The sequence below is a fragment of the Numenius arquata genome, chromosome 1 (genome assembly GCF_964106895.1).
Source record: "Numenius arquata chromosome 1, bNumArq3.hap1.1, whole genome shotgun sequence".
In the NCBI taxonomy this organism is placed as follows: Eukaryota; Metazoa; Chordata; class Aves; order Charadriiformes; family Scolopacidae; genus Numenius; species Numenius arquata.
This window is the reverse complement of record NC_133576.1, coordinates 76855176-76877844: the sequence shown is the minus strand read 5'-3', so window position 1 is coordinate 76877844 and position 22669 is coordinate 76855176. Positions and strand designations below refer to the sequence as shown.

The 22669-nt window shown below is 40.7% G+C and overlaps 1 protein-coding gene across 1 annotated transcript in view; it reads left to right on the top strand.

Annotated features, from left to right (window-relative positions):
* Nucleotides 1–22669, top strand: part of COL4A2 (collagen type IV alpha 2 chain) — a 109791-nt gene that overhangs the window by 54133 nt on the left and 32989 nt on the right. Inside the window, exons 5-22 of the mRNA XM_074149615.1 lie at nt 1740–1856; nt 2563–2634; nt 4153–4188; nt 4281–4343; nt 7152–7187; nt 7854–7895; nt 8417–8491; nt 9689–9733; nt 10913–10975; nt 11730–11774; nt 14074–14127; nt 14396–14462; nt 16667–16768; nt 17174–17329; nt 18394–18486; nt 18772–18938; nt 21686–21758; nt 21844–21950. Of these exons, the coding sequence (XP_074005716.1) occupies nt 1740–1856; nt 2563–2634; nt 4153–4188; nt 4281–4343; nt 7152–7187; nt 7854–7895; nt 8417–8491; nt 9689–9733; nt 10913–10975; nt 11730–11774; nt 14074–14127; nt 14396–14462; nt 16667–16768; nt 17174–17329; nt 18394–18486; nt 18772–18938; nt 21686–21758; nt 21844–21950 (1413 nt within the window). The remainder of the gene's footprint in view (nt 1–1739; nt 1857–2562; nt 2635–4152; nt 4189–4280; nt 4344–7151; nt 7188–7853; nt 7896–8416; nt 8492–9688; nt 9734–10912; nt 10976–11729; nt 11775–14073; nt 14128–14395; nt 14463–16666; nt 16769–17173; nt 17330–18393; nt 18487–18771; nt 18939–21685; nt 21759–21843; nt 21951–22669) is intronic.

Here is a 22669-nt window from a genome sequence, read left to right as displayed (position 1 = left end):
AAGCTTGTGAGGAACGGACACCAGTGGGTCATTCCTTAATTATTTCAGAGTTGCAAAGCACATAGAAAGACCAACAATTTAAAGAATATTAACCACTGTTATTTGCTTTATAGCTCATATGGCATGCTTGAGATAGTCTTAAAAAACTTACTGAACACTAAACAGTGTCAAACTTTGAACAAATTGACCAGGTCCATGAAACTGAAACATTCAAAGAGGAAAAACGGGTAAAGTTCACTGCACAGTATTTTCCCAGCTTACACTTCTTTACATCTTGTGTCATAAAATAACAAAGAAATCTGAGTCACTGGAATCCCTGGACAGAGTTCCCAGGCTTGGGTTTCCTTTGTAGTGCTCCCTGACACCGGGGCCCCGCTTTGCAGCCCACGCATCCACATCCACTCTGCTTTCACCCTTTTTTTGTTTCCAGAAGAGCTCCCTATCGAGTTTCAGGGCTTTCTCTCTCACAATCTTCCTCCTTTCCCTCTTTCCCATTCCTATTAAGAGTCCTGAAGCCAAGGATCTTATTCATCTCACCATGTCATACTGAGTTTTTTCTAAGCACTCTGAAGTCCTGGGAAGGAGAGTAAATCGCTTCCCTGCCAAGCTCCATCTTGCTACAGCTGGACCTTGCTCTTACCTGAGCAAGTTTTCTTTTTTAGCCCTGCCTTCCTGGCCTCTGCACATCACGTTATAAATACCTTCAGGCAGCACTTGAATCTGCATGCTCTTTGTGTCCTGTCCTCAAGCTCCCTTGCCCTTTCTACTCGCTTACATTCTCCGACCAGCTTTCCCAGGCCAAGACTTAACACTGACAATCAGAAGGCGGGTAGGTAGGCACCTGTACGAAGTGTAATGGCACAGTGCTAGGATGTGGGGCTGGAGGCCAAGAGAGGATAGTGGCAAGCCTGAATCTCGTCTGGGGTGAGGAATGCCAGTACTTGATGGAGCTAGCTAAGGACATGGGCAGGTATCTTTTTCTTCTAAGCAAGGAAGCAGAAGCAAAGAAAAAACTCTTGCTCTAGATAGAGGAGAAGGGAGAAATGTTTTATGGTAGTTTCTGGGTTTTCTGACTGAGTCCCCTGGAAGAAAGAGCTGCTCAAGGGCAGATTTGCTTCTCATCAGCCTCAGTGCAAGCCAGAAGCAAGAGCAATTAAGGTGAATGTAGGCTTAGCAATGAAAATCCAGTTTGAGACAGGAGTAACTTTTTCAGAGGCTCCATGTGGAGCTTCTGCAGTGTCCCCGGCTTCCTTGCTTTGAGCCCTGCTGTTTTCTTCCATACTTAAACCTCATCATGACACTCAATCTAGCTCCAAAAGCATCTCTGACTTTTTTCCCAGCTTGGAAGCTGTTCAAAGCCAGTGAGGAACCTTTCTTCCCACTCTTGCAGTGTGAAGCACTGAAATGCTTAACAATCCCCATTCTTGGTGGCTCCCCGCACAGCAGCCTCATCTGGCTTAGTTCTCCGCTTAACAGAGCCTGCATTGAACATAGCTTTCCTACCCTTTCTGAAAGGTCCTTCACTACTCATTTTTTCATGCTGTCTGGGGCATCTGGTTCAAGCTGCAGCTATATTAAAAAAAGACACTGTCTGTTTCTGTCTTTGAAAATCGTAGTTTCCCATGGATCCAAGTCTTGGGCTTAATGTGAGAATGTCTAAATACTGTGTGACTACAGGAAAAGGAAAACTAGAAACAGATGGATAGATAAACACTTTTTTTTTTTTTTTCCCTCCACAGGGTCATCCAGGGCAGCCAGGATCAAGGGGGAAACCAGGTCACGATGGCTGTAATGGGACAGTAGGTGACCCTGGTGACTCGGGAACTCCTGGACTCGCTGGTTTCCCTGGTACCATTGTAAGTAGCCAGCAGTAAGTGAGTACCTGAAGCTAAGACCATTGTTGAAATGAGTTTATTCACATGTGGGGGGGGAAGTGAACAAGACATCTCTTAATGGAGCTCCCTTTTGGCCTAGCAGAGCATCCGTGTGGAATTACCATGGACACACTGCACTATGCTCAGTTATTAAATTGCAGCCAGAGCTGGGCAGTCTGCCCAGAGCTATACCTGTCACATAGGTCTTGTGGGGAGATTACTTCAGGAAAACCTGCACAGCTTTACCCAACAGCAATAAAAGAAGATTAAACTCACAGTTCCTGATTAAAGTAACCTTTTTCTTCTCTGACCTGTGGCCAAATTATTGGTTTTCCATGGCGCAATACGTAGGATCGTGCCGAGGTGCGCAGTGGGGCTCCTGGATTTACCAGGGCACGTGTCAGCCCTGGGGAGCCATAGCTGCTGCTCTATCTCAGAGGTGCGACCCCATAATACCACTCCCAGGTAATGGGGGTTTCTTCCCCTGGGATTGGAAATTCATTATTTTATGTATTATGAGGGTTTTCACTTTGTTTTTAAACCATGACTTTCCAAAGCTAGGCATAGTCTCTTCCTCTAAACAGCGGTATGTATATACTCATGAAAATTTTTCTTTACTCTCAGCTGTTTATGTGTTAACATATATGATATGAAAGCTTACTTCTATTATTTTTTTGGTCATCTCCAGGGGGTCCAGGGGCCAAAGGGCCAGAAGGGGGAGCCTTATATACTGCCACCGGACATTGCAAGCCGATACAGGGTACGTCTGTAACTCCTGTGAATTATTTATGCCCAGTACTGTTTTACAAGCAGGTGATGGAGAGTTATTTTTTCTTACACTCTGATGGACACATCCCAAGAGGCTCTCTTCAATTCTGTGTAGGCTTTGCAAGGCAGCTTCTGCTTTCTCTGGTTATAGCAAAGTCTATCTGATATCCAGGGAAAATATCTCTCCACTCAAGTTATTTGCAAGGAATTCCAGCCTACCGGTGGATTGCAGCAGCACTAGAGATGTTGTAGTTCAAGAATTACCCTCTTTATTCAATGACTACCTTTGTATCATGCATGGCAAAATCATTCCTTTGCTGTATTTTGTCCATTGAATGATTCTATTTAATATTAGCATCTTTTCTATATAATATTCCTGCAGGAATTTGGTTGACTTGAGATAAAATATGCTTCAGTATAATATTTACTTACTTAGTAAACCCCAAGTATTCCTATGTGGGTGTTTTTACTGTATCTAATCCTTAAAACTTGTTTTGTAATCACTTGTAGCTTTTTCTCATACATATAGTCTTGTATAATTTGAAGGTATCAAAGATAAGGGGTTACATATGCTGAGTATAAATTGTGACAAATTTATGTACAAAACTACATCTGAGCTGTACTCAACACGGAAGGGATCTGCTGACATTGTTTATATTCCAGTCATGTGTGCCAAAATAGGTTTCTCTGTTGACTTATTTCTAAGTTGCCTGTATTTTTTAACAGAATCTTCTTTTCCTTTCAGAAGCTCCTTAAATCTGCACTTATTAGTAATTAGGAATGATTAGGAATGATTAAGAATCACTCAGGTATATTGTGACCAAGGATGGATACTGACACCTGTATTCTTTTCTGAAAGTACTTGGTTCCACAAATTATTCTGTTAACTAAACTCAAATTAACTAGATAGTTAGGATGCTATTCGAAATGATTGAAGGTGTCTGGACTGAATACCACATTATTTATGGTTATTGGAAGGTCTTTGCGCTAGAACATTTTTGGATCCAATTTCAAAAAACATTTCAACATGTACTGCAGTTAAAATATGTGGTCACTGAAAACAGTATGTTCCAAATGCTGTTAGTGACTCAGAAGAGAATCAAAATGATTCAGTAATTCCCATGCAACTGATGAAAAACGAGCTTGTACATTTCAGCTAAGGTTATAGCCCAAATTAAGCCACTGGTTAGATAGGATTTTTCAAAAAAGAATTAAATGTGATCTGTTGTCCATTTCAGCCTTCTAGTTTGGATCCCTAACTTCCCTAGCCAACTTGCACTCCTACTGTATGGCCTGCAACTATACTATATATAATAAGAACAAAATCCATGTAGCGCACATTTGATTATCTCAACACCTGTATTGTATCTGTATGTAAGGGTTTGTGTAGCATTGTACGCTATGATCAGGTTTTGGAATGAGAAAAAAAGTAATGAGTGAGGAAAAGATTTTATTCAATATTGTATACAGTATTTATTGCAATTTTTACTTCTGGTTTTTTTTTTTTTAGGGGGAACCTGGGGATCCAGGGTTCAGTGGCTTTCCGGTAAGTAGTGTTACAGTGAACGTGATAAAATGTCATTAGTAACTGATATCAAAACAACATTAATTGATGTCTGGGTTTCTTTTTATTTAAAGGGACCTGTGGGTACTCTGGGTATTCAAGGACCTGTAGGTCCAAGAGGAGAGCGAGGAAGACCAGTAAGTATGCTTAAAATATGTTCTGTAGGAAATTAACCTAACAGAAGAATCATCTCAGCAAGTTCCATTATGTTGGATTGTAACCTAGCAAGCGGATAGAAAAAACAGGTTACAAAATAGCAAGTAGGTGACCTTGGATGCAAAACCTTTTAAAGAGCACTGGAAGACCCTGATTCTATAAGGATGAATATTGCAAAAAGAGGTATTGTTGCTTTCACCCTGTATTGACAGAGGCTTTTGATTTATGTTGTATTTCTTTAACCTCCTTTAAAGAGTCATGTTTGTAAATATTATTGAATGCAGTCCAGTCTACAACCCCTACACTGAGTTATCAAAGATATCAGGTCCTAAATATGTTATCTTTTCTACTTATAACGGTATGTATATTAGGTCTCCACACTTCCCACAGGAGATAGAATAAATAACATTTTTCATTAGTATTTAGAATACAATTTTATTTTTAAACTGCTTTTCAGTCATTTTTTCCAAAATCAACATTTACAGCATTGACGTTGACAACCGTTGCTGAATAGTTCTTTGGGAAGATTGTGTTCTCTTCAAATACAATTTTCTACATTTCTTATTACCATGGTTAATGGTTTTGTGGGTGAGAAGCAGATGTTCAAATTCAATTTATTTTTTTTTTTTTAGGCTTGCTTTATTTTCCTGTAAGACAACTTTATAGCATTTTCTTTTTTGTTTGTTTGCTTTTTCAAAATTCACTTCAGACCTGGTCTACATCACTGTTTTGGGCAAGAAAATAAAATAATTTAGTGCTTCTTACACACAGCATCCACAGCTGTTTGCAGGGACACCCTCCCTGCCCCCCACAAAAAAAAAAAAAAAAGAAAAAGAAAAAAAAGAATTTCTTCTAAATCCACAGAACACTAAGCCTTTCCAAAACTGATTTTCTGCAGTGCCTGCAGAAAACTGCAGATTTTCTGCATTTTTATCATCTGGAGTAAACTGCACCTTGTCTTTCTCCTCTGGTCCTCCTGAAGGATAGAATCATAGAATAGAATGGTTAGAGTTGGAAGGGACTTTAAAAATCATCAAGTTCCACCCTCCCTGCCAAGGGCAGGGACACCTCCCACTAGAGCAGGTTGCTCAAAGCCCCAGCCAACCTGGCCTTGAACACTTCCAGGGATGGGGCAGCCACAACTTCTCTGGGCAACCTGTTCCAGTGCCTCACCACCCTCACAGTAAAGAATTCCTTTCTAATATCTAATCTAAATCTCCCCTCTTTCAATTTAAAACCATTACTCCCTGTCCTGCTGCTACACTCCGTGATAAAGAGTCCCTCCCCATCTCTCCTGTAGGTCCCCTTTAGGTACTGGTAGGCTGTTATAAGGTCTCCCTGAAGCCTTCTCTTCTCCAGGCTGAACAAGCCCAACTCTCTCAGCCTGTCTTCATAGGAGAGGTGATCCAGCCCTCTGATCAAATATAGCCTCAGTCGTTTACTTACTCTTTCTCTAGAGTGAATCCACGAGGTTCATGAGCTTCACAGAGGAGCACAGCCTGCAATGACTCATATTGCCAGTGCACTGTCTTGGATGAACCATAAGAATATGCTATGAACCATATGTTTTCTGAGCCCCGTGACTACATCCCTCTGGTTACCATCTTGCCAATATCTCTTTTGAACACTCTTCCAGGGTAGATGGATCGTCATCATCTCCAGCTCTTAATAAAATATATCCAACTATATTTACTGTTTCTAAAGCAGCGGCTCATCTGTGAGAGGGGCCTGGGAGTGTTTCCCAGGTCTGAGCTTGCATCATTCCTCTTCCCAAAGTCCTCAATCCCACATGAAGGCAAGCATGGCTCCCCCAAGTTCCTTCAGGGCCTCCAGGCAGCGGGATGCCCTGCACAGTGCATCTGCCCAGTAGATAGGCAATGGCTCACAGACTACTAGGCTAACTAAAACTGGTTCAGAAGTATTATTTTTTTTTTCAGAGGTAGTCAATTGTTTATGCTCAGGAAGATACATAGCAAGGCAGAGATGCATAGCAAGTTCAGGTCCTACCCTGATGCTGTTTTCTTTTCCTTGCAAGTTGATTTTGCATAACGCAGTTACCTCCCCTTCAGGGCTCAGTAGGTGGATGGTTTGATCTGCAGCTCACTCGCTTTTCTATGCCTCTTCTTCAACATTTTCCTCTCAGAGGAGCTCATGCCTCTTATTTACCTCACCTTTCCCACATTTGACAGAGTTTTTAATGTGTACAGCACTTCGGAGCCTGATAACTGCCATAGCTGACTGAAGCAAGGCAGGCTGTCTCTCCAGTTAATGGAGAGACAGGTAGGAGCTTTCCTACTGCTCTTCTTCTGTGACTCTGGGAGCTTTTTCCCTGTTATACTTTAATCTCCCACCATCTTCCTTTGATTTCATTCTGTCCAACACCAAATAGATAATCAGAGATGCATATGGTATTTCAATTCCCTTTACAGACTCATGCAGTACCAAGACACCAGTCCAGTGAAGCACTTAAAGATGTGCTTACCTTTAAGTATGAGCTTAAAATGCTATTAAGTCAGGATCCGAAAGCACAAGTTCTTATTACTTGAAGTAAAAATGGGATTTCATTAAGTCTAAGCTGGGACACTGTTATTCTGTTAGGAAAGATTACGATGTGACTTAGAAGGGTATTTTTCAGAACAGTAACGACAGCTAATGTAGTGAGGATAGCACATTGAATGCTGAGCAATACACTGCCTTCTAAACATATATTTTAGACAAAAAGTAACTGACCTGCGTGCACTGATTAGAAAGCAACAAGTAACTTGCTCTCCCCTATTGTGTTTCCCCAGGGACCACCAGGGCCCCCAGGACCACAAGGACCACAAGTAAGTCTTTGTGTCAGAGTTGTTTATGTTGATTTTGTGTCTCTGAGATTTATCCAAGACCCACTTGAAGGCAGTAAAATAAAGAACCACAGGCTGCACCAGAGGCTGTGTAGCACAAGACCTTCTGTGTTGGCTGCATACCATGAGAAGTTAATCTTACACTGGGATCGCCTACCCTGAAAAGATTAAACCAGTTCTAGAGCCAGATTTAATTTGCTAGTGTAGTCACAGTAGCTTCCCATGAACAGAGAATTCTTGCAATCTTTACAAGATTCAATTATATCTCAGCGGAAAAAATATATGAGTTCATTGTTCCAGCCCACTTAGGTATTTTCATTTAACATTCAGGGCTATTAAAAAAATTGCAAAAAAAATGCTTGATCTTTTCACATTACTCAGTGAATGACTCAAAATCTGTTGTAAGAAGCACTGGTAGCATGAGAATTTAATTTCAGTTGTCTTTCTGAATGTTTAGGTCTATAAAAATACTTTTAAATCTATAAAGATACTTTGAGGTTAACCTAGATTATTATTTGATTGCAGTTCTTCAGTGGTGTCCTACAAACTTGTAAGCCTGAAAAGGCCTTTAAGCATGTTTAAATTTGAATTCTACATTAGAAAACTGAGTCGTACACATAGTAAATCTTGACCTATTGTTTTTTTCAGGGCAACAGGGGCCTTGGCTTCTATGGAGAAAAAGGTGAACAGGTAAAGGAAAACTAATGAATTAATATCACTGCTAAAGGGCAGGATGATGTTATTTGCTATTTATAAAGGAACCTACTTTTAATACTTTCTTAATTTGCAATTGCATCATGTAAATATAAGAGAAAAACAAACAAATATAGCTTTGAAAGTAATGAAAGTCTCCATGAGGAATGTCATAGGTGATCTAACTTCTGCATGTCTAGGTCTAGCTGTGCCCTCCTTCACACCAACGTAGAGGTAACACTTCTGAAATTTCTAGAGCCAGACCGCTTTATAAAAAGATATAATCCTTACAGTCATTCTGGAAACATACAGGGCAAGAGCAAGTATTGCTATATGTTAATCCCAGCACAAAATGAATTTACCTTGCCATAAGTGCGTTCAGAGATTTAGAACCGTATTCCTAGCAGGGGCAAATCTGTGTTGCTCCTTTTGTTGCAGTTGCTTAGACCCGGTGCTGATCAACGGCTTGACAAGGTATTATAACTATTAGTAAACATACCTTTATACTCTTCCTGCAGGGCTCCCCAGGTCCTCCAGGTCCACCTGGGCTTCCTACAAGAGAATTGATGGGTGTCCCCTCTGACAAACACAAGGTAACTACAGCGTATTTTACCAAAATACACAAGGAACCAAGAGCTCTGCAGTACCAAAACTAAAATATTGTAGAAATATGCTTTTACATATAGTACTTAGAAGACTTCAGTATATCAAAAGAGAAATCTGCTACTTTCCCGTGTTTATTGAAACTATGGTGGCTAAAGTAATTCAGAAAGGACTTCTGGCGGACTAGAGGAGCCTCAGGCAAACTTGTTCTTTTTTGTTTAAGTATGCAACTACTGGCCATCACTCACATCTTCTCATTTTACAAGCAGAAGTACCTGCTGAGAAATCATTCAGTATCTTATTTTTCATAATAGTGAGTTAAATTTTCTTCCTCTAAAAGAAGCATATCTTTAAGGAAGTTATCTGAATTATTGTATTTGTTTATATAACTTGTCTATATGGTGCAGATATTTGTATACTTGCAATTAAGGCTTGCTAATACATATTGGAGAATTCCACAACAGCAAGATGCCATTTATTCTCATCTATTACTTGTTGCTGAGGGCAGAGGTACACATACCCTGTATGCGTATATTCTGTATCAGACACCAACCTCCAGACCAATAGTTTTTCATCCCAAATTTGAAGTTAGAAAGTTCACGTGGCTCATGCAATTTCTGCAGTAAGATAAGTAAATGGGTTTGATACCGAAAGATCTAAAAAAGCTTTTGGCAGTCTGCGCTCTGTAGTAAGTAACATACACGCTGGGATTTCCATGACTAAGCAGACAAGTCTGCATATGAGCTACTTATCTGGAGAGCCTTTATATTCAGTTGAGATATCAATATAGTGAATAGACTTTAGGCTATGATTTGTCTCATCCTAACAGGAACTCTTGCTTTTGATCAGGCAATTCATAGATAATCAGTAGGTAAAAATGGGAGAATGAGCATTTATTTATAGGCATTACTCAGGCACTCACCACCCAGACATCTCATGAACAAGCCCGGAAACAGCTTGAAGCATTCACATTCCTACAAACATTTTCAGAAAAATCATCAAATATTTTTTAAAAAGGCAACTTTAAAATCTTCTTATGAAAACATGCATTTCATATAACAAGTGTATGAACAAAGAACAGCACAAGAGTGGTGTTTTTTCTCTTGATAAACAATTGTCACTTTGTGTTATAGAAAAGTCACTGAAATGGAAATGGGAATGCCTAACATCTTTTTCTTTCTTGTTAGGGTGAGAGAGGAGAACATGGACAAAAAGGGGAACCTGGAGAACCAGTAAGTCAAGTGGAGAAGAACAAAGACAAATAATAGTAGTGGAGTTAATACTGGTGCTTTCTTCATCGAAATGATGCAATATAGATATGGAGCAACCTAAGCATAGACATCAGTTCTGATGCTTTAGAAAAACTGAACAACATGGTGTCCACAGTGCAATCAGTCGCTCTCTTACTGGCTTACCAAGATAAGATTTTTCCTCAGACATTTTTTAATTTTAGCTTTAACTATTAATAAATCTCTTTACTGCTGCTGATCTGCTGATCTATGTTTAAAATTTCCTTTAAATTTCATTACATAAGTATATACGGAAACTTTCTCAGTCCTTTTCAGTCTACTCTCCAGCACATACAGACTTTTGGTCTTACTGGTCATTAAGTCTGTTGAGTAAATGGACAGTAATCCCATGTGTTGCTGTGTCATTTAGAGCTGTCAACCAGACTTGACTGACTGTGGTTTAGTTAACTCACAGGCAACCTCTAGACTGTCTAAATAGCTTTGCCATTGAGCGGTTCCTTTTTACTTCCCAGACTGGTTTAAAATACAGTCTTTACCAATTAGGGATGCCTCACTGAGCATTTTGCAGAGCTTTATTTCCTCAGATGGTCTGGTCAGCTTCTCCACAAGGTTATAGGAGAAGGTCGCAGTGTGAGCCCTGATGCCCTCCATGTGCAGTTGCTAGCCAGTTCTTCAGCTGTTGGCCAGATTTTACACACATAGAATTTTTTTTTACTACATTAGGAAAACTGTAGATTTTATGCTGATGTAGCAAAAGGGGATATGTGTTTCTTCCTTTTCTGTTTTTTTTGATAGTAGGATGGAGAGCAGCATGCCTGTGTTTGCCAAATAGCTCTCTGAAGCTACAGTTTGGGCATAAACTGGGTTGCTTAATTGGTTGTATAGCTGAGCAATTGCTTTGGCTCTTCTTGAGAGTCGCAGCCACAGAAGAAATAAGGAAGGAGGAGATGATAGAAGGGAAACCTTGTCCTGCTCCTGCTATTGTAGTGAAGGAAGCATGTTACACTTAATTTTAAGGAAAACAGTTCTTTCACATGCAGCTATTATTAGATCCTCCATGTGTTACAATGTTTTCTTCCTGTTTAGCTTCCATAAAACAGTGTCATAATTTTTTTGCACATAATGCAGAAATATGTTAAACTGACTTGTAATGTTTCCTAGGGTGCACTTCTCCGTATTCCTGAAAAAGGTGAAGAAGGGGTAATAGGCTTCCCAGGACAAAGGGTGAGTGACTCATTAAAGGTAAAATTCACCCAGCTGAATGTGCAAATCCAAGCTGAGAGTTTGCCTTCAGGAACAAAACACAGATTAACAAACTACAGAAATGGTAGTTCTTCAGCCCATCGGGTTGTGGCCAGCTCTGAACTGACTAATACAGGAAAGTGAAAAGGCCATTTTGAAATGGTAGTGGGAGGAGGGCCTCACAGGATTCACAGGAATGCCCATACCATCACTGGGAAACCTTGTGCATCTCTTACCTAAAGCTGTGCTCACTAACCACAGCTACTGTCTTGGTCCTCAGCACAGCCTATATTTCACTGTTCTCTTCTTAGCTCTCTTTGGACCACAGTTAACAAACATGAGTTTGACTCCAGTTACTTGTTACCCCAGAAAAAAAGGCTAGTTTAAATACTACAACCTTGCAGCATCTATGGATGCTTTTTGGGGGGCAATGCTTCTAAAGTGCTTAAACAGAGTGAGAACAGTACTCAGCATACATTTTTTAAAAAATTTCTACCGTCTTTAAAATCTTCATGGTCAATTAACAATGTATTGATTAAGAGATAAAAATCAAATACCAGATTAGATTTCAGACCTGTTCTGTTTGCACCATAAATGAATCTCATTGAAAAAGTATCTGAACTCTGTTAGAGTTTTGCGCTGTCAGATTTATTCTATCTAAGAAATAATAATGGTTCTTAACCATTAGGATGTTAGGATGTCACTTTATTTTTCTAATTTTATTTTACCTTCATAGGGACTGCCTGGCATCAATGGTTTTCCAGGACTCAGTGGAGAAAGAGTGAGTATTTCATACAAGACAGTTGTTTCTAACACATATGTAGACAATCTGTCTGAAAAGTAAACTGTAGAGGATAAATTCTGCCTGTAACTACACCAGCTGTAGTCCAACAAATGTCATCTGGATTCATCCATCATTGTAATTTTGGGTCAGTTAGTTTTCTCATCAGTGATAAAAAAAAAAAAAAAGGCCTATAATTAAAGTCCGTTTTGCTTTAAACATGAGCATGTTTTAAAAGCAGTACAGGGAGGTGTCATTTTCATTGTTCCCATTACTGCGACCATGATTTCTATAATTTTCTTCCTACATGCAGAAACTTACTTTTTTGAATAGCTTTCTGCAGATGTGATTGAGATGTATGGTTATCTTGAATATCACAAAAGAAGAAGAGAAGGAAACTGATAAATATACCAGTTAAATCTCTGTCCCCATGGAAACACACTCAAATATTTAAAATAGCATTCTGTCAGACAGAGAAGAGCTCATACTTTCTGTTTGTGCTCAGAAAAGTCTTCTTCAGTCAGCATTAGAAATCACTTCCATGAGGTATTCAAATAGCTGTGGGATGCGTGACTTTTCCATGCTTCTCCATCCTTAGTTGTTTAAGGATTTGTTCTGCCACCAAGGCGTAACAATAATAACATGAAACACATGGGACATGAAAGTACAAGAAATATGAAAAATAACATTGGCACAGCTATTCGATCTGATCACAAAACCTGGTGGTGTGGAAGGGAATATGCTATCAGTAATACATACATGGAGAGGCTGATGCAAAAGCCATTAAAGCCCACTGGTTGACCTTAACATAGGTTCGTGCTCCAGTCCAAAATGGCCAGTGGCTTCCCCTTACTGAGGGTGAATCTTGGCAAGAATTTTAGTGGGCGGCACATTGGTTTGGATGGAGTATCATTGTATAATGTGTATGAGAGGGGACAGCTCCTTTTTATTGACTTTTGAGTGATTTGATTTTTAAGAAAGAAAAAAGGATGGCTGAGTCCTGCCTGCACACTGATGAAGTCGCAATTAATTAGGAAGCTGCTGGCTTCTCTCTTAGACCACCAGCTCCACCTAGTGTAGAGAGATTTTACACCTGATCCTCAAGAGGCTCTGTTTCTGAAGGTGTGATGTACAGTTGCCATTCTGGAGAGGTCTCTGAAGTTGCCATTCTGTGTGTGGTCCAGTTTGTGGCATCTTGCTGAGAGCTGTGGTATTTGTAGTGCTTCAAAACTGCATAAGTGACTTACAGAGAGGGTTATTTACATTTCAAGTGTACTTACTGTGAAACTTGGAAGATACTGAATTTTAAAAAAACTGGCTAATATTCTAACTAGTGTGAATTATACAAATACTGGTTTCAGTGAAACTGTGTTAATTCGTAACAGTTGATGATGTGGCCACTGTTTTCTACTAAAAGCTCACCTTTTTAACACTAGTCTTTTTCCAGAGTACATATGGACATTTTCGAGAGAGAGCAAAAGTTGTCAAGGACCTGAGTAAAGCACACAGAAGAGATCATCTCTTCTGTGTCAGCATCTCTGAAATCCACACTTTGTGCAACACCAGCAGCTGAAATACATTCTTTTGTGATAGGATGTACCATGTTATACCACGTGTATTTCAGATTTCAAACCTTTTGAAAGAATGAAGTGGGCAGGACCTTAAATATTACAACATTTGCTGGGGTAGGGATGGAAAATTTTCCATAGGATATGGCATGCCCTGGGGTGGGAGAGGTGGATGAAGGTGCCTTCAGAGCTGATCCTGAGTTTTTATTCAGCCACGGAAGGCTTCTTTAGCCAAACAGGCTCTAGCCACCTGGAAAACAGCAAAAAAGGACCCGTGCACTTCAGTGCTATTTCGCTGCTCGCCGTTTGCATTCCAGTGAAAATATGTCCACTCGTAGTGGTTCAGACTCATTTAGCCTTCTTGCAACAAGGTTGGTGTGTTCTGGCTGCCTGGCCCACGTGTCTCAGGGTCAATTGGCACAGCGGCCCTTTCTCCTCCCCCACCCTGCAGCTTCCATGGGACGGTGTGAGTGTAGGTGGTCCTTCCATTGGCACCACTGACAAGGGTGACAGAGCCTGCACCACAGCAGGTCCTTCTGGCCTTTGGTGGGAGTTAAGCTTGGTCCAAGAGATGGAACACAATGGTACTACCCAAATTCCTACACCCAGGGAGACAAACTGCTCAGCGCTGTTGCATAGTTTTCACACTAACATCAGAGGAAGGCAGCCCCCAGATAATTTTATTCTCTTTCTGATAAAGGAAAAGTCAATTATTTTTGTGTGTATTACAGGGTTTTCCAGGATTTGATGGTCCACCAGGTGGCTACGGTCCTAGGGGAAGCAAGGTACTGCTTTACTTTCATTTGCTAGAAGCAATAAATCAGGTGTCATTTTGCTTTCTTTTCTTTTCTGTCATATAATGACAATTGTGTTTGTTGTCATTGCGGAATCGGTTATGTGGTTTGTTAACTTGAAATCTCTGAGATTTCTTAGAAGTTACCTCAGCGCTTTTCAAAGATTGTTTCTTTGTGTTTCACGGATGTACCTTTCCTTTTCAAAAGAAATTCTCTAGAATAATGTGATTAGATGCTATACTTCAACTTCTGTTAACAGGGGGAGCAAGGCGAGATGGGTCCTCCAGGAGCAGATTCCTATTTTCCTTCCCGCATCCCAAGGAAAGGTATGTCATCTTTGCTTAGATTGCTTATCTCAGCTGCATTTTACTACCTTCTACATAGATCAAAAGCATGGAATTCTGAGAAATCAACTCCTTAAGAAACTGTGGTTTGCTGAACTGTTCCAGAAGGTATAATTGCCTTCTGAAAGAGTGCCCTAATCACCTTTTTGCAGGCAGGTGGCTTCTTTGTCTCTGCTGCTGAAGCTGGATTGCTATACAAAAGGCATCCATGCATTCCTGTGTCTGTAGGGAAGAAACAAGCAAAAAAGTGTGTGACTGTTGTCCAGTGAAAGGAAGAATGAGAGAGTCTGCCTTCTGCGTCCTGTTTCAGAGACTCTGGATAAAATGCAGCAATGGCAGCACAGCAGAGACCGTTCTTATAATCTAATACTTAGAAAGAAGAAAAAAAAACCCAAAATTCCTCAAAACATTTGTCGTGGTTTTGACCAGATTGACCAATCAGAATGACAGATGGCCCCTCCCTCCCCCCTCTAAGGAAAAGAGAGGAGAGGAAGAGATTAAAGAGATTTATAAGTTTAGAAAAAAACTAAACTACTTTAACGAAAATATTAATAAATGATGAAATAATAAATAAAATAAATAACAAAAAAAAAAAGTAAAAAAAAAAAAAGTATACAGTATATACAAAACCGTATCAAGCTCCCAGTGTGATGATCACGTCACCAGCAGGCACAGGGGAAAGTCCCAGGCTGGACTCGGTGATGGACAGGAGCTGCATTCCGGATCTGGAGTCAGGATTGCTCGGATCGGGATCAAAGGCAGACGAACAGACAGGGTCCTCCTCAGACGTCGGCCATTGAAGGAAGAGAGATGACCCTTTGTTCCCTCAGCTTTTATACTGAGCATGATGCAGATGGGATGGAATACCCTGTTGGTCAGTTTTGGGTCACCTGTCCTGTCCACTCCTCCCCACAGGTGTGACCCCTCTACGCTTTTCCCCTTCCGACCCTCCAATGGGGCAAATGACAAATTTACCTGACCTTGGTTGTTATAGCAATAAGCATAAGCAAGGGCCTCTCTGCATACCATTCCTGGGTATTATCAGGTCTTATCACTGTGAGAGTGAGCAGTTTCTGAACAATATGCTGTTAATTTCAGAGTTTAGTTAGTTAGAAGAGGCCCAGCTAAAAAGGAAAAATTACTGAACAGAAAATTAGTTCTGTTTTACCTCAAACCAGGACAACATTAAAAAAAGTCTTGAGGAATAGAAAGGGATTTTTTTTTGTTCCTTTTTTAGATTGACAAACTTCCTTTATGGCCTTTTCACTAGGCTTGTAGCACCCACTGTCAGCTGTCCTGAAGAGCCGTGGTGGCTCTGGCTGGCCAGACTAGAAACACAGAGAAGGTGATATCAGTTTGCCAAGGCCAAAACTATTCCAGGGAATGTGCCAGCAAGCAGCAAGGATGATTGTGTGCCATTGCCCCAGCCTGTGCCCTCACGCCATTGAGTTTATTGGTCTTGTTGAAAGAGAGCCTAACAGAGCCTAACAATGAATGGTTCCCTTCCTCTCAGAGAAAGGGGGCAAGAGGCCCAAAGCATTGTTCAAATCACCCCAAATACCGTGCCAGGCTTTTAGGAGCAGGAGAAACTGCATACAGAGAGGAGGAAGCAGGCAGGGGGCTGGACACACCATATGTCCTCTGGTATCATTGACCTTTGACAAAAGGACAGGACTTTCTGCAGGCAATAGCTGGGCCCAGGCAGATGCTTTTTGTGCTGGGGAGCAGAGGAAAGTTCACATATCATACATCTGTTGTAGTGGGAGCTTCTTGTAGGAAAAAGGAGGGGCTCTCCTCAGAGAGGTGGTCTTCTGTGCTTCCCAAGAGCAAAGTAGCTCTAGCAGCATATTAGTAAGAGCTGAGAGATATTCTGCCTCTTCCCGGGCTTGGTGGCTCCATACCATTCCTGTCACAGGCCATGCTCAGCTCCCAGGTATTTGGGCTTTACAGATATCTCTCAGATATGTTTCTTTATTCAGGCTGAGGCAACATGAGGTAGCAGGGTTTTGCATTTCTACAGCTGCCTTTACAAAACGACTGTAAATTCTAGTTTTCTGAAGCCCTTGAAGTTCCTCATTTTTACTTTTTAAGAACTGATCAATCTGCAGTATTTCACAAGTCAGCATTTATGGATCACAAAGAGCATCACAGTTAACGTGTTTTGTGGAACCGTGGGTGTCTTTCAGGTGCAAGAGGTGATCCAGGCTTTCCAGGTGTTTCTGGACTTCAGGGAGACCCAGGAGAGGAGGGAGATCGTGGGCTGCCTGGTTTTCCTGGATTCTCTGATGGTAATATCCCAGCAACACATGTTCCAACAGCTTAACTTTATAGCAAGTTTCAACTGGTACAGGGTTGGGGTAGGGGAAGTATACGTGCAGACCGTGGAATATGCAGTGCAGCATGGTAGATAACTAACTGTGGGGGAAAAAACGGAGAGGAGCATTTTGCTTCAGCCTCGATGGGGCTCTGGCAAAACAACTGAAGTAGAGATGATGACGGAGCCTTGCTTCAGTAACTGCTATTGATTCACTCAAGTGAAAAGTGTAGTTACCATTTTTGCTCTATGCTAAATATCTCCGTTTTTCCTCACCTGCTAGATGCAATTGCAGGAACTTTCCCTTCTGCTACATTACAGCTCTTTGAGGGGCATTGTTAAGAAATTGTTCTGAACTTCTTCCTTGTTTCTCTTTCAGCGGATGGGGATAAGCCAGGCTTACCTGGAGAAATGGGACCAAAAGGTGAAAAAGGTGAAACAGGATCTCCCTCTTATCAGGCGGGCCCACCTGGGTTCCCGGGTAAGCAGGGCATACCAGGACTCCGTGGTCCACCTGGTCCTGCTGGAGCCCCTGGTAAGTGCATGGAGAGAGATGAACTCACAGGAACATCTTTGCTTATTTTTAAGATAGCTGTTGGCAAGGCAAAGTGAGAAAGTAGATTGAAGGAATGAACCAAAATGGGTGGCAGGGAGGACGCACAGGGGAGAAATGTTGTAAGCCCTTCAACAAAGGAAATGTTTACATGGTTTTTAGACATTCCTGGCAACATTTGAAAGAAAAGATCTGTTTTGGGCTGGGGGAGGGATATGGGGATCAAGATGATTATGGGTCTGGAGCATATGACGTATGGGTGTTAAGGAGTGTCTGAGAGAGCTGGATTTCTTCCTTATCCTGGAAAAGAGAAAGCTAAGAGGAATCTTATTGATATCTTCCTCTACCTCTGGGGACATCATGGGGAAAAAGGAACCAGATGGTTCCCTAAGGGGCACAGCAACAGGGCAAGAAGCAATGGTCACGAGCTGCAACAATGGAAGTTCTGCTCAGATATTAGGAAAACATTTTTCGCCATGAGAGTGGTCAGACACTAGAACAGGCTGCCCAAAGAGGTTGTAGACTCTCCATCTTTGGAGATATTTGGTACTCAGCTGGGCAAGGCCCTGAGCAAGTTGCTGTAACTTTGAGGTTGGCCCTGCTTTGAGCAGGGGCTTGGACCAGGTGGCCTCCAGAGGCCACTTCTGACTGAGATTGTGCTGTGCCCCTGTGAAAAGCACCACACTGCAGTGCAGGAGCAGGAGTGGAGAAAAAGAGGTTAAGGAGGTGATCTAGAGCAGGAGGTCTGTGGTACTGCAGTGTAGGTTGTACTGAGAGAGGGGAGCAAAGGAATTCAGGGTGAGAGACAGCAAAGAATGGCAAGGATCATCTGCTACATGTTGCTGAGAAGGGATGTGGGAAGATGCGAGAAGAGGGAAAGAGGAAGAGAACAGGGGGTAGATTACAACAGGCTGGGCTAGACAGCAAGTGACATTAGGGAAACAGAAAAGAGCAGATGTAGTACAGCTGGAAGGAATAGGGAGGAAAGAGAAGAAAAGTAAATCTACAGTAGATTAATTTATATTTTTATTTAATTAAACTTCTAGGTTCTCTCTTTGGATTAAAAGGACAGGAGGGGACACCAGGTAGATTTGGCTTGCAAGGTTTCCCTGGGCCAAGAGGACAAAAAGGACCTAAAGGTAGGTTATAATGGATAACTCAATAGATGATCTCCTGTTATGCATTGTGTAAAGATCCCATTGTATCCAGTCTGAGTTTATTATGCTCGGGGACAGATTAAATTGATCTGGGGCTAACACAAGGAAGCATTGTGTTAGTTTCTTGTAAGGAAAAATCCAAAACTTTTATCAAGTACTTAAAGAAACTACTCAAGTATTATCAAGTCTATATATAAAATGGATACAGCTGAACATCTATTTGTTGTGACAGAGAATTCTTTCTTCTCTTTCCAATCCTTTCCTTAGGCGAAGAAGGCGATTGTAGTAAATGCCTTGTGGGTGATGAATTCAGAAGGGGCCCTACTGGCACCCGTGGCCCTCCTGGCTTTCCAGGAATCCCTGGCCAGCCTGGGAGGAAAGGAGAACCTGGTGATCAAGGACCACATGGTATTCCTGGCTACCCTGGACCAAAAGTGAGATACTTACTTCTTTATTGCATAGTTTTATATGCCTACTAGAAAAAAATAATGAAGCTATTCTCCCTGGAAAAAAGAGGAAAAGTTACTTTCTGTGCCATTTCAGTAGCTTTCAGATTGCTATCTACAAAATACTGAAAGTCAAAAAATGCTAGGATGGAGGTGGAAATAGGATGTTTTGAGAAGAGCAAAAGTGTTCCACATAATCCAAAGTCCACTTCCCATTTAAACAAAGCAGACCCCTTTAAAGCATCTGCAGTACTGAGTATGATCTGACCATCTAGAAGGGTAACAATTCCAGTAGTTCCTTAAAGTTGTTGCTAATAAGATGCATACGTCAAACTGATGAAATTTAAGGTTCTCATTTACAATGCATTGTCTTCCTAAAAACTACCACTCAATAACCCCGAGAAAAGGGCTTTACTTATGGCTGCTTGCTTGTTATTTACACTTAAAAGTGCTGTACTACGTCGTATGGCAACTGCATCATGGTTCCTCACAGTCAAAACTGACCTCAGGAAGCCACATCTCTCAAGATTTAAGAATAAAATTCTTGTAAAGCTGACCCAAAACTGGTTTGTTTATGCAGCGATGTCAGAGCAAACATAATGGTTTTAGTTAGTGCTTTAGGCTCTTCTATACGTCAAAAAACCAAACTTACAACTCACTTAAGTTTGTAAATTTTTAGAATTTAAATAAAATAAATTTTAACTTGACTGTGGCTGTCAAAAAAAGCTGAAAAAAAGATTTTTTTGCTGAAAATTCGAAATACTTTTATCAAAAGCTGTACTTTCTAGAAGTCATGAAAAAATTGACAGAAATATTTTCAAAAAGTTTAATGTTGAAACTTCAGTTAAAATTTTGCAAGTTCTGCAAGGTTTTTTGCCTTTGAAATTAAGAATTTCAATATCTTCATCCCAGAACTTAAGTTACTATAGAACAGCCAGTAGTATAGACATAGACAAACATAGCATAGCATGGCAAAATATCACTCAGCAGCAAAATGCTGACTTTATCTCAGCTTTTTGTCTGCAACAAATGCAAAGTGAAACCATTTAGCTTAAATATTCTTGGTCCATATTCTGAGGCAGAAGTGGCCCCATAATTCTTTGAGCATGTTTAACAAGTTACATATAAGGACAACAAATATACTTAGTCTATATCAGATCTATATCAGTTTAATGAAAATAAAATTTTATCCCAAGCAAAGGGTATTTTTTTCTGTGCAGAGAAAGAAATTAGAAACAGCTGTAAAACATTTTGAAAACACTTGTGTGCTAAATTGCATCATACACAGCATCTAAACCTTGAAAACCAAAAATAGCAAAGTGAACATCATACTATTAATGCAGTGTTATTGCTGAAGATTTCTGCAGTTATATAGTCAGTGAAATAGTTCAGCGTTATATTAAGTTTCTGAGATTTCTTTTCGCATGCAAAAAGCGATGTCCAAAAGAAACATCGTTACAGTGGTGATAGATGTGGCTTTGCTGACCATTAAAATGCAGTTTGCAAATATGACTGAGTAAAGCAGAAGGATTCTTGTACTTGAATTTGATCTCCCACTTTACACTTACAGAAGCGTGAACCTGTATTCTGGAGATGACCTGCAGCTGAGATACAGTTTCCACACATACTTTTCTCCCAAGAAAATCTTGGGGAATGTCAAGAAAAGGCAGTGACATAAAAGGCATCCTATTAAAAAAATGTATGGAACAGGAGTATTTTAAACAAAGAAATAGATGCATCAGGTCTTTCATTCAGTGTCTACCCTGGAATTCAGTAAGAAGAGGCTAGGGAAAACCTAACCTGCAACGTGTATATTTTAGTGAGTGCAAATGTAATTATTCAGAACTAAAGCTATTTGGCGTAAAAGGATCAATGGTAAATGAATATGTAACCTCTGGGCCTTGGCACCTACCGTGGCTTCGGTCCTGTGACTGAAAGGCTCTTGGCCAGAAGCTAGCAATGCCACTTTCAGATGGGCTGTTCAGGAGGAGAATTCTGCATTATACCAAAGGACCAGCAATGCCAAAGGCTGGTCTTTATCTTCACCACAGTTTGCCTTTGCAAGAGAGGAAATCTCCCTCCTTGGAGATATTCAAAGCCTGACTAGGCAAAAGGCACTGAGCGACCTGCTGTAGCTGCGATTGGTGGGCTGGACCAGGCACCTCCAGCTCTCACTTCTAACTAAAACCTTTCCTACAGATCTGCGGTTTGGGGCAGGTCTGTGCCCAAGTTCTTGTCTCTGGTAAATGAAGATGGTGCTACTTTTCAGCCCGACAACAGTCTTGTGAATCACAGTCCACTGCCAGCTACAAGGCTCTTTTGTAGTGGTGGGCAGGAAGAATTGCAGGTCAATTTAACTGAGTTTTGTTTCCATGGTGCCAAAAAATTGCTTACAGCAATTTCTTTAGTGTCTAACACTGAGTAATTTACCAGGTTTTCTCCAATGCGGTTCTACCACTGCAGTCATCTGCAGGGCTTGAGCTCGTGGAAATCCACAGCTCTCCTGATGCCATCCTCATGCAGAAGTTCCCCTACCATGCAACATAGATCTTGATCCTAGTTAGAGAATAGTAATAAAGATTCAGGCACAAAAATGGGTTTACTGAAGAGGAAATCATTCACAGAAAGTAACAGGAAAGAAGTAAAATTTAAGGAGTCTCTTTTTTTTAAGGACAGTGGAAGCACGAATTCTTAAGTGGTTCTGTTTCTTTTTTTTTTAATGTCTGTAACACCAGGGATTTTCAGGTCAACATGGATTTCCTGGACCAAAAGGAGAAAAGGGAGATTCTTTACACATAACTACTAAAGGTAGAATAAAAATTCATCTCATGTATTTTGCAATTATTTATGCCTTTCATGAAAGATCGGTCTCAAAATGAAAGGTCTTCTTTAGGCACCAAAGGAATCCGAGGAGATCCTGGGCTGCCTGGTATCAGAGGTGAAGATGGCTTCCCAGGCAGAGATGGATTAGATGGCTTACCGGGACAGCCTGGCCTTCCAGTAAGTAGCAAATGCAGCTAAACCATTTCCACCACAGTCAATTACTAATACATTTAATTCTTCGGGGTTATGATCACCAGGCTGTCCTTTTTTCAGAGATAACGATGCACAACTAGACTGGCTTTGCTGGGTATTGAAATATCAAACATCAGTTTTACTCTCAGAGTTTTTAGAAAAATCTTTCACTGTCATTTCCATTTTATTTAAACAAGTAAATAGTAGTGTATAACCCATTTAGGCCAGCTTGCTTAGTTTGTGATAATTAGTGGTTTATTAGTGACTCCTAGCATTGTCTGAGAGAGATCCTGTGTGACTGAACTTCAACAGCTTTGTTATGACTGAATTAAGGAGAAGCAAAATATACTACAACTTTACATCCTCAAAATGTAGGTTCTGTCCTCATATATATGCTTGATCACACCTCATCTAACTGTAGCTGTCTATAAGTTAGATAACGTAGTCTCAGATAATTTTCTAAGCTACTCTGTAGGTAAAAGGAAAAGGTAAACACCTTGCAACTGGGATTCATCTCGCCAATTGTAAATGCTGGTTTGGACCACAGGGATACTTTTACATCGTATTTGAAGATGAGCCAGAGCCATATCGGCCAATTTGGACCACAGTGGGTTTTATTACCAGTAAAGATGGTACTTTCTATTACTTCTGAGGTTGGAAACGTTTTCTTATGATGTTCGTAAGATGTTGATTCAATACTGTAG